At 40.5% G+C, this 12,317-nt stretch overlaps 1 protein-coding gene across 2 annotated transcripts in view; it reads right to left on the reverse strand.

Annotated features, from left to right (window-relative positions):
- Nucleotides 1-1,828: 1,828 nt before the first annotated feature.
- The window catches only part of LOC116742984 (histone-lysine N-methyltransferase SETDB2-like), an 82,652-nt gene continuing 72,163 nt past the window's right edge, over nucleotides 1,829-12,317 (reverse strand). For both annotated transcript variants that reach the window (XM_032610928.1, XM_032610927.1), the window contains 8 exons: nucleotides 10,311-10,345; nucleotides 10,050-10,121; nucleotides 8,670-8,725; nucleotides 7,724-7,906; nucleotides 7,240-7,291; nucleotides 6,183-6,314; nucleotides 4,579-4,650; nucleotides 1,829-2,657 (listed from right to left, as the gene is read on the reverse strand). In XM_032610928.1, the coding sequence (XP_032466819.1) occupies nucleotides 2,518-2,657; nucleotides 4,579-4,650; nucleotides 6,183-6,314; nucleotides 7,240-7,291; nucleotides 7,724-7,906; nucleotides 8,670-8,725; nucleotides 10,050-10,121; nucleotides 10,311-10,345 (742 nt within the window). In that variant the 3' untranslated portion in view covers nucleotides 1,829-2,517. The remainder of the gene's footprint in view (nucleotides 2,658-4,578; nucleotides 4,651-6,182; nucleotides 6,315-7,239; nucleotides 7,292-7,723; nucleotides 7,907-8,669; nucleotides 8,726-10,049; nucleotides 10,122-10,310; nucleotides 10,346-12,317) is intronic.

Below are 12,317 nucleotides of genomic sequence, written 5' to 3' on the forward strand. Positions count from 1 at the left end.
TGTTCTTTCGTTTGGAACATATTCCTCTGTCCCCTCATTTTGCCTAACTTACTGTATTTATTTCTTGGTATCAGGTAGGTTGGTTATGATTCCTGACTTTGGAAAAGTGGCCCTTTGTAGGGGATGTCTTATGTGTCCCAGCAATGCACTCCCCTCTCGTCACCAGAGCTATATGCTATAGGGGCACCCTCCATGTGGGCTGTGTGGGTCATTCTGCTGTGGTGGGCTGATTACTGTGGGCAGCCTGGTGGGTGTGGCTGGCCTCTGGTCTGATTGGTTGCCAGGCCCTGCCTTGTATGGAGGAGCCAGTCACTGGTTGGCAGACTGGATCATGAGGTGGCCAGCTATGGAACCCTGGGAGGCTGGCCCTGGGGCTCGTGCTGGCTCACTGGAGCCAGGAGTCAGGTCCATGAGATCTGGGGCTGGTTCCCACCCACTGGTGGGTGAAGCCAGGTCCTGGGGTCTCACTGCAGGGCCCAGGGGTTCCAGAGCTGGTGTCAGACAGCTGGCAGGTGGGGTCATTTCCTGACACAGCTGGCTGCAGGGCCTGGGGTGTCTTGAAACTTGAGTTTACTTCCGGTGGGCGGGGCTTGGGCTCAAGTGGTCCCAGGACTGGTGCTGGCCTGCTGGTGGGTGGGGCTGGGGCCCTTCTAGGGCTGATGCCTGCCCACTGGTGCACAGAGCTGGGTCCCAGGGTGTCTGGGTCTGTTGTCTGTGCACTGGTATGTGGAGTTGGGTCCTGGGCCCTCTGGTGGGCAGGGCTGTGTCCTGGGACGGCTGTGGGCTCAGGGGGTCTTAAGGGGGCGTGTATGAATGGCCGCTGCCAGTGTCTTTGTCCCCAGGGTGAGCTCCAGTTGCCACCTCCTTCTCTGGGAGACTCGCCACGATCAGTAGGTAGGTCTGTCCCAGGCTCCTTTCAAATTACTTCTTCTGCCCTGGGTCCTGGAGCATGAGTTTTTGGGTGCACCTTTTAAGAATGGAGTCTCTATTTCCCCCTGCCCTCTGGGACTCCCAAAGGTAAGCTCCACTGGCCTTCAAAGCCAAATGTTAATGGGGCTTGTCTTCCTGGCACAAGACCCTTGGGTTTGGGGATCCAGATGTGGGGCTCAGACCCATTGTTTGCTGGGAAGAACCTCTGCAGTTGTGATTATTCTCCCATTTGTGGGTCGCCCACCCAGTGGTGTGGGTCTCGACTGTATTGTGTTTCTGCACCCCACCCCACCCCTTGTCTGGTTGTGGTTTTCTTGGTATCTTTAGTTGTAGAAGATCTTTTGTTTGCTTCGGTCTTTTTGATCCATAGTTCTATAAATAGTTGTAATTTTGGTGTGCCTGTCAGATGAGGTGAGCTCAGAGTCTGTCTCCTCTGCCATCTTCTAAAATCTTTTTTTGGCTTCTGTAGTTTTTTAAGTGCCTCAGGTGATCCTGATGTGTAGACAAATTTGAAAACCGCTGAGATTTTGCCCCTCAGTTATTAATGACTTGGGCTGGGGTTGCCATTACAACAGGAATGGACATGTTCTTTCGTTTGTATCATATTCTTCAGCAGATATTGAGCATATTATGTGCCAGATACCATGCTGGAGACTCAGGTCAAACTCATGTTGAAATATGGAGCACTACTGTGGATCAAAGTAGTGTGGTAGAAAAGTAGAAATGTGAAGTTTTCAGAGGGCAGACATGGTAGTAGGGCATACAAATCTTAATTGTATATTGTTAGGTTGAGAAAAACCTTCCAAGAGACCATCCAGTTTTAAATGTTTGTTTTGAAGATGATGTTATGCCCATGTGCTGTGGCTGAAGAGAAATTTAAAAACACACAGGTATGTTGGGTACAGGTATAACATTCAAATTTATTATATCAAAGAAGCATTAAAGGGCTGGAACTAGTCTCAAAAGATAAAAACAGTTTATACATTTTTTCAACATTTATTGAGCACACGAGCTGCTGGGAATGTGTTAGGGAGGAAAACACAGGAATAGTAAGTTTCTGCCCTCAGACTGCTTATACTCCAGTGGTTTGATGTATGATAGAGTGGCTTACACCGAGAAAGGGATATGAAGAGAAAGTACTCTCAGGTGGAATAGGTATGAGGACATCAGCAGGAGGAGCAGTGAAGGCTTCACAGCAGGATGTGCAAAGGCCCTGGGGGCAGGAGCACCTGGAATCCACTTAGCTCACTGTAGTGGGGGTGGGGGAGGGGGGACCTAAGAATCTAAAAATCCACCAAAGGATTTTTAGAGCGATGGGAGGCATGGCCCAATTTACTCAAATAGAATCAGAAATATTTTACTGGGGGGGAGGGGTAGAAGTGAGATGATGATGAGGAAGAGGAGGCAATAAAAAGGAATAAGATGCCAAATCAGCAAGAACAGTTAAGGGCTGGTGAGGATCAGAGTTTGAGGGCCAGAGAGACACGAGGGCCCTAGTGCTAAAGATGTGTGGCTTTCACAGGCCTGTCTCCAGTTTTCAGCCTGTTTGCAACTGTGCTTGATTCCTGGCTTACGAAATGGTCATTCTTAAGAAGACAAAGAAGAATCTGAAGTAGAACTTGACTGAAGCTCAGAGCACAAGGTTTGTTTTAAGCCCTGAAGTAGCTCAATCTCGTCCTTCAGCTGCTGCTGCCTTTGTTCAGATAGATGAATTTTATTCTCTATTGCTATAATAAGAAAATGATTTCAGGTTATTCATTAGTTTTATACACAATGCACTATTTCTAGCCTCTTCTGAAAGTGCATAGTACACAATGCTGTGCCCCAAATGAAAAGGATCTAGGGTCTTGTGAGCAGGAATTGATGCTTTTATGCTTTTGCTTCCTCTTCTAGTTCAGGATACAATTCTAGTATTTATCACACATAAAGCTGGTCTGTAAATCTTTAAAATTTTGTATACATTTATAGCAGAAAAGGCACTTCTGTATACTTTTGAGGATTTGAAAGCAGCAACTAAATAACCTTCATGCTACACAATATCCATGTTGAGAGGATGCCATTAGACTATTAAGAGTTAAGGGCAAATCTTTCAGAGAAATGCATCCAATTTTTAATGTTACATAAAAGCTTTTGGTTTTATTTAGAAATAGGAATGCTTTTATTGTGGAAACTTAGAAGCTACTTTAGTTAGGCTTTATAAATTATAGTATTAGTGGCAATTTTTTAAAAACCTCAAGAATATCTGTATACCTGCAGTTAACTTTCTGGAACACTGAAAAAGATGAATTGAGCAAAAGAGTCTTTATCAGTTGGGGTGTGAGAAGTTAAGTCTTTTAAGTTGGTTCTCATGCGATTCCAAATAGTGTCACCTCCGGGAGCTCACACCCCCCAAATACTACACTATACTGTATGTACTCCCAACTAACTTAACCTAGGTAGTGACATGTTCCAAACATGTTACTTTTATATGAAAGAAAAATAAACATACATGAAAGTCACAAAATAAAGCTTTTTAGAAAAAAAATGTAAAGGCCTCTTAAAAAAAAAAAAGGATATTCCCATAAGACGTATGCAGACATTCTCAAGAGACTGGTAAAAAAAACACACTATTGTTGACTTTTTCTGCCGATTATAAATGTAATACAAAATTCAAATAGAAATGTGTAATATGAAAACAAAAATGAGAAAGGCTTGTGTATACTGAGACAGGAATATGAACTAATATTTTATCCACAGGGAAAATCTATTTTCCTAATATACTTGCTGGAAAGACAAATACATCTCTGGAAAAGAACAGAGTTTAGGGCACTGTTTGTGTACAACTTCAGGGGGAGCCATCTGCCTTAAACTCTGTGTCAACCTGTGCCCTCCACTCCCACCGGGATGTGCAGTGCACAGCCTGCCCAGCTGTGTGTGGCAGCCTTGATGGAGAAGTCAGGTCAGACTCATCAATGTGGAAACTTAGCCTGTTTTGAAGGCATCTGAAATAGTGGTGAAAGGACCACTGTTTGATGTTTTATGGAAAGGTTAACTCTCTGTTTCCACTAGATTTTCTTTTTCAAAAGTTTCTTGGCTATTCTTTTTTTTTTTTTTTTTTTTTTTTTTTTTGATGATGAACTTTAGAATCAATCACAACCCTTCCTCTCCCATTAGATTTGAAGATTAATGTTGAAAGAACTGAAATTTATACACATCATACCAAGTGAGAGGGAGACACTGCAGCATGGTTTATCACAGCCTCACCAGTTCCTGATTTCCAAACATGGTGCCCAAATACTTCCACTTTGCAATTAAATTTTTGTTTCCACTTTTTTAGATGAGTTCTTTTTCTGATTACAAAAGCATTGTGTGTATGTATAAAATGTGGAAGATACAGTGAGCACTAAGACAAAAGAAATTACTATAATCCAGTCACCTACAGATAACTACTGTTTCCATTTATGTGCAGTTTTTCTGTGTGCATGTGTGACCCTGTGTATATATACTTTTTCTTCTGTGTGTGAGGGCTCATATTGTTTTGTAATGGGCTTTTTCATTTAATGCAAGGGTGAACATTCTTCTAAAATAGGATTTTTATCACCTGAATAGTGTTATTTTAATATATATGATAAATGTTTATAAACTTGGCTGCTCAGTTATATCTCATACCTGCTTGAATATTTACAAATGCGTCTTCAAACAATCTGCAGTCAAAAAGTGAAGTCCCAATTTCTTCATAGTCTGGAGGAAGAAAAACATTTTCAGTTTTAATTTAAATAACTTACATAGGCAGAAACACCTCACAGAATAACCCTCAAAAAGGAAAAGCACACAGAGCAGGCATCCCCTGTGGACTGCAGTGGCAGCAGCCTCACCAGGGAGCTCGTTAGAAATGCAGATTCTTAGCACCTTTACTGGATCAGAACCTCCAGGGATGGGGCCCAGCCATCTGTTTTAACAAACCCCCCTGGTGGTTCTGAGGGGCATGCTCAAGTTCGAGATGTGCTTGGTCTAGAGACAAGAGTAAACGAACAAAAGAATGTCAAATGTCTGTTTGCTCTTAACTACACTTTTTGGTTTTGTCCTGTAGAAAAAAATCCCTTTCAAATAATCATATATTTTACATTGTTACCCAAAATACAGACTGTTGAGGTTTTTCCTTCTAAGACAGCTATACAGTCGACCCTTGAACAACGTGGGGTTAGGGATGCTGACCCCCGTGCAGTCACAAATCCAAGCATAACTAACTTCAGTCAGCTCCCAAATATGTGGTTCCTCTGTATCTGTGGTTCTGTATCCACGGATTGTATAGTATTTTATTGCGTAGTATTTATTGAAAAAAATTCAGGTATAAGTGGACCCGTACAGTACAAACTCATGTTATGTGTTGACTGTATTTATAATAAAGTTTTTAAGCTCCTAACACAGGTTATGAGAAGGCTAAGTGGCTGTATACCTGCATGTACAAATGGAACTTCAGCGTCCCGAAGAGCTCTTTCTGAAAGGCCACATTTAACTAAACCAAACATCAACCAAAACATTAAAATTACTTCTTTCTTCTATACTTTACAGTATAAAAAAAGGCACTTGCTTGTTTAAGGAACAGAATTAGAGTCAAATCAAAACTAGCATAATGAATGCCATTCTCAGATCTTAGCAGCAAGCGTGCTCAGCCGCAGGGAGCGGGGGGAGCGCAGGTGTGTGACTGAACCTGGTGCTGAACTTGCCCATTCCCTTGATGGTCACTCTCAGTTATGAACCTCTGGAAAAGACATTAAAACTTTCAGGGAATCGGTATTTTTTACTAAAGTAATGATTTTGTGAATTACCTACCTCCTGTTGATTTATAAAAAGACAAGAGATCTGGAACAATAAATTGTATTAAAGAATGAGATAAAGGATGTGAAGGCAATCTGGCTGCGACATCTGTCACCCCACTGATCGCCAGGGTTGATGCGGCTGATCTGGCTGGCTAGGCGGGTGTCCCCTTCCTCCCTCACCGCTCCACGTGCGTCCCTCCCAAAGCTGCGCGCTCTGTTGAAGAGGATGACCTTCTCTGATTGATAGGACCGTTCTTCGGTCAAGGGTATACAAGTAGCTGCACTCCCCTGCTAGAACCTCCAAACAGGCTCTCAAGAATGAGATAAGGAAAAGAAAAAAGAAACAGCGCAGAAAGAAAATGTTTACTTTTTTGGGGGGGGGGGGTGTTGGTTTTGTTTAACATGTAGGTCTGTGAGAAGTCTCTATATGTAGAAATTTTGTTATTTCAATACCTGATTCTGAAGTGTTCTCATCCCTGAGTCTTTCTTGAATCAAATGAAGTTTGTCTACTATTTCTTCAAATAAAGCATTAAGAAGACCCGCTTCTTTACATTTCTTAAGAAAAGGAACTTTCACAATTGCATCTAAGAATAAAAAAAACATTTCAGAAGGAACTCGTCTGTCTCAGGACAGCTATCATACATCACTTTATGGTCACTTCTTCAGACTTTGCCTAATGGTGGATGAGCATTATTAGGTAATATGTACAGCACCTTTATCTTTTCTATTAATTGTAATTTCATCATACTTCATTTTTTTAAGCTGAAACAATGAATGAAATGTTATAAAAAGTGAAAATAAAAATTTCTCTGCTTAGAATAATTATATGAATAAAGAGAATTTTCTAAAATTTAGCTTCAAATCTTTGAGATAACAGCCTCCCTCATTTTTTTCTGTCACAGTTGACTGTTATTATGGAACGTCTGTTTCCTTAACAGAAAGTTACAATTACTGGCTTCAGCTTCTTGGCGGGGGGGGGGGGGTGTCATTGGATTTTGAACTCGGGCATCTCTGGCTTCTATATCAAGAGCTGTATCCTTTCTTTTTTTTTTTTTTTTTTTTATGCGTTACACGGGCCTCTCACTGTTGTGGCCTCTCCCGTTGCGGAGGACAGGCTCCGGACGCGCAGGCTCAGCGGCCATGGCTCACGGGCCCAGCCGCTCCGCGGCATGTGGGATCTTCCCAGACCGGGGCACGAACCCGTGTCCCCTGCATCGGCAGGCGGACTCTCAACCACTGCGCCACCAGGGAAGCCCTGTATCCTTTCTTAATACTGAAGAGCAGTTGGACCATCCCAACCTGTTATAAGTTATTTTGATCTGTTGGGGTTATGATGGAGTGAATAATTATGATAAAAGATTTCTATTCTTATAATTCATTACTACAAGTCTAGAATAATAAAGTGGGATACCAACTCTGAAATTCTAAATAATAAAGTGGGATACCAACTCTGAAATGGTACTAAGTACTGTAAGTCATATTCGTTAACAGACAAAACTTATAGCAAACCTGTGTATCTGCCATCCTTTTCCTTCCTATCCAATGCCATTCTTTCCGGTGGCTAAAAGGAGAGAAAGATCAAGATTACTTTACACTAATTTTTTACTGTTGACATTTAATACAGTAAGTCCTCTACATATGAATGAGTTCCATTCTGAGAGCACATTTATAAGTCCAATTTGTTCGTAAGTCTAACAAAGTTAGCCTAGGTACCCAACTGACACAATCGGCTATATAGTAAGTACTGTACTGTAATAGGTTTATAATACTCTTCACACAAATAATACATAAAAAACAAACACAGAAAACAAAACATTGTTAATCCTACAGCACAGTACCTTGAAAGGTACAGTACAACAGCCGGCACACGGGCTGGCATCGAGTGAACAGGCAAGAAGAGTTACTGACTGGAGGAGGGAGAGGAGGTGGGAGATGGTAGAGCTGAAGGATCGTCAGCAATAGGGGATGGAGGGCAAGCTGCAATTTCACTCACGCCTGACGGTGATGGCACAGGTTCTGGTTCCTTGCTGGATTCAGTTCTCTTTACCACCTTGACAAAACGATCCCTTGATGTCTGGGTAGTAGCTTTTCTTTTCCTGTCATAGATGACATGGGAGCACTCGGTTGCATTCTTAACAGCTGCTGCAGTCTTCGTGTACTGTTCTACGTTCGGGTCCTGTGCTTGAAATAAAGTTACTGTACTGCTGTATATAGTACTGTAGAGTACACAAAAGCACAACCACTTGTAGAGGATGCACGCGTGTGACAATGTACTCCAGACACATGAATGTGATTAGACGTGTGAATGCACGTTTGCATCTTTGAAAGTTCGCAACTTGAAGCTTCGTGTGTAGGGGACTTACTGTATTGCATAAAATGAAAACCAAATTCAGTGATATGCTTATGGTGAAAATCATGTTCCATGTTCATATGTAGATGTAAACATCAAATGTAGTTTTGTTTTTGTCTGACAAAACATTAACAGGTGTAACAAGCACCTCTTGTATAAATAGGGTGAGAGGTTGCTGACTCATATTAATTAAAGCTTACACGAGCTGTTGCAAATCCCCAAAACATTTTCATATGCTTTACACAGAATAGGAATCCAGAAAATTATGAATCACCAATTAGGTCAAATGTGGATCCTGCAGCTGGGAAATTCTTGGCTAGGTAAGGATGTTCCACTGCACCTATGCCTGTTTTAAGACCATAAACACCCTGTGGGCTCAGATCCTCTCACTGATTTGGTACCCAGGGATGTGTTACAGGAGCCAGGGGACAGTCACCTCCTGGAGGTTATGTGCTTGGATACCCAAGACACATCCAACTTCTCTTTAATATTCATCATCATCTATCATTGTGTCACCTGAAATTCAGAAGGTTAAAAAAAGACGTTGTATGGAGAAACTTAAAGCTATAATGAAATTAATTCAAATTACCTGTATAAGATTGCCTGTTGAGAGATGTTTTTTCCTCCCCCTTTTACTTTTCACTCCTGAAAAGCAAGCAGAAAAGTATAAATTATGTAGATACTGGAATCCATAAAGGAAAAGACTGATGCTGGACTACAGAAAATGTACAACTCTTATATGCCAAAGGTTATAACAAAGTCAAAAGATATGTCAAACTTAGATTAAATGTTTGCAAAAAAAAATGACAAAAGGCCCATTTTTAAAATATAAAAAGACCTTATAAATCAATACAAAAAAGGCAATTGGGTAGAAAAATGGGCAAATGGGTAACTCTGGAGCGAGGGTTCATTAAACAGAAAAATAAATTGGATCATAGGGAAACAATATAATTGATCAAAAGATAGGGGAATATACTCAGTTTCACCCATAAGTAAAGATACGCAAAGTAAAACAGAATTTTTCATTGATCAGATTAAGATGTATAATATATAATGTCTGCAAGGATTTGGGTCAGTGTGTACTGCTGGTGCAGCCTCTAGAAGATAATTAGCCAACAGTTACCCAAAGTTTCATTGTTTATACTCTTTGACCCAGCAATCTACTTACAGGAAGTCTTTCTAATAGTATTGTTACATAAAGGCACAAAGATGAGTGGAGGAAAATGTTAGCTACAGTATTAAATGTGATAGAAAAAAGCTGGAAGTAACTTACATGTCAGTCACGCAGAGAGTAGTTCAACTGTGGTTCAGCTATACAACTGAATAATACACATAGTGGAATACTATGAAGCCTTTTAAAAATGAGGCGAGATCTACTTATACCCACTGATAGAGAAGAATTTCTAAGATATACTAAGTGAAAAAGCAAAATATAGTAGTAGGTATGTTTCTATACACAGAACATTTTTGGAAGAATTCGAAAGAAACAACGATGGTTTCCTCTGGGGAGAGGATTTGTTACAGTGTTATAATCTGCTTTTTAAAACGAATACATTATTGTCATCTTTCCCTGTCAGTGAACACTGACAGCAATGTTTTTGATAGTATTTCTGATAAGTTGCAAGGGGAATGGCTGAAGGGTAATGCTATTGTTTAGAGAGCGTTGCTTACCACCACAAAATGCAGCTGGCATGACAGGGAACTAATAAGCCTTTCCCAAAGAGGGCCGACTCCTGTCCACAGAGAGCATTCCACATCTTGTGTTGGCAAGACTGCTCTTCCGGCAGTACACAAAGGTCAGGTAACCCCAGGTAGCCAGGACCCAATTTTCCTCAGAACGGAAAGGCTAATCGTGCATTCTTAGGAGAATTGCATTCAGGGAACATACAGCACTTTATCAATTTTATCTACTGAAAATTCTGATAGTCTTCTCAGAAGACAAGTAGTCACAAAAGTCAAAGCTTCTTACCATGTTTTGGTTCGGTCCGCTGACTGTAGTGAGAATGGAGGACACCAGACAAAGGCTTCACTGAGAGTAGGTCTAGTTCGCGGAGAAGAAAAAGTTTAGTTCATTATACTGCACACTGCACAGGGACTGACAATTTTAAAAGTATGTAACATTTTGACTCAAAAATTTGTATTTTAACTTAGGCCAGTAAATCAGATATTCCATGTCTTACCGAAGGTTTACCTTTCTTTAAACCCACAACACTAAATTTTATAGACTTACCATTTTGAAGGTCAGCATGTTGTTGGCACAATACTCTGAAAACATGAAATTTCAAAGAGTCAAATAACTGTATTTACACTTTTCAAATATTATGCCTATTGCCCTGTAATTTAAAAGGGAACTAATCTGTTTTTCATGCGGGCTTAACCTTAAATATTTATTTGTTAAAAAGAAAGTTGCTGTTCAAGCCTGTGTAGTTACTGACAGACATCAAGTGTAGATGGACCCTGTGCCAGCATCCCCTGTGCCCTTGAACCTTGGACAGGTCAGCGTGCTCTCTGCAGGGGTGAGTGCTGACTACATATTTTGAACAATACTTGTTCATATACAGTGGACAGTGAGATTTTACTGTATAAAGAAAATAAGAGATCCAACAGCTAAGACACAAGTTTTCATCTGACTACACAAAGTTCTGCTGACTTTCAACAATAAGCACAAAATTGCATGCGTTATCTGACGGGAAAGTAGTTTTCTAACTCAACAGGCATCTCCCCCAGATCTTAGATTTGAACTGCATGAGCTTAGAACTAATCAGTGCCCTAGAAGAGAAGGAAGAAGCAGAGCAGCTAGAGCAAAGAAGTGCAGTGAGTAAACCTGAAGGAGCTGCTCAGGCCCTGTTTTCTCTCCAGCCTTTCTTCCTCCGCAGCCCCCAGTTCCCTTCCTTATGGTGCTGACCCTCATGATGCAGGGTCCCCCTCACCTAGGGGAATGTATGAACTCTTCCTGTCGTACATCAGTTCCCGCCTCTTCCATGCAGTCCTCCCAGCACCCCACCCGCCCACCCCCAATCAATATTAATCTCCTTGCCCTTCAGATTCTGGTTTCTCAGCACTTTTGTTTGCCAGGTACTTAATTTAAAAAATAAAAAATTAAAAAAATTTTTAAAAATTTTTTTAAAAATTTAAAAATTTTTTAAAAAGTGGAGATGTGATGAACTCCCATTCCCCCAACCCATCACCCGTTTTCAACAATTATCAACTGAAGTCCAAGCCAGTTTCATGTAAATCCCCTCCTGCTCCCATCAGGCCACGTGCTCCTACTAGGTTTGACGTTCTGGTCCTCCTGTAAGGTGATAGTTTTAGTTCACGTCTTGACGTCTTGTTTCTCTTTATATTCTCACTATACCTAACAAGGGGTCTCGTGCATGACAGCCACTCCGAATGTTTAAATTCAATTTAAAAATGAATAAAAGTTCACCTGACACTTGATACAACTATGACAAAGAAGATTATTTTATGAGTCTCTTCATTGGTTCTACTAATATATGATCAGTATTTTTTCAGACTTTAAGGTATAGCAGGAACTTGACTCCTTTTTGTTTGACCTTGTAGCTCTGCTAATAATAGTCTTTCTAGTGGGTGTTTTAGGTCTTTGGAGAAGTCATAATAAAATAAGCTCTTTGGGAAGGTAAATAATAAAAGTGATACAGAATATTTCAATTCATGAGTTTCTCAGCAAATCAAATATAAAAAGAATGTAAAATTAACATATTTACACATTTCCTGTCTAGTCTCAAGCAAGAAAATACCTGTGTAAAATCAGATTTTAAATTATTTAACAAACTTCTTTGAATGTTAGGCTTGCCCACATTTTAGGATATATGGCTGCTAAGCTTAAAGAGGATATGGTGTCAAAGAGCAAAGACTCTGGAGCCCTGAAGCCCAGCTCTGCCTCTTACCAAATGTGTGGCCTGGGTACAAATTACTGTCAGGGCCTCAGTTTCCTCATCTTTAAAATGGGGATAATAGTACCTACCTTACTGGGCTATTAGAGTATTAAACGAAATAACATTTGTAAAGTACTTTGAAGTATTCCTGGCATAAAGTAAGTGGTTAAAAGATAAAGTAATAAAATAGTTCTGGAACACACTGATAAAATTGGGGACATATGCCCACAGGGGGGAAAAAATCTACCCTCCATATGGAATTTTAAAGTATCATTTAGGAATGTAACAGATCTTACAAAAATCATATTAAAAATAATCCTCTGTGAGGGATAAATTCGGAG

This window comes from Phocoena sinus, chromosome 18 (genome assembly GCF_008692025.1).
Source record: "Phocoena sinus isolate mPhoSin1 chromosome 18, mPhoSin1.pri, whole genome shotgun sequence".
In the NCBI taxonomy this organism is placed as follows: Eukaryota; Metazoa; Chordata; class Mammalia; order Artiodactyla; family Phocoenidae; genus Phocoena; species Phocoena sinus.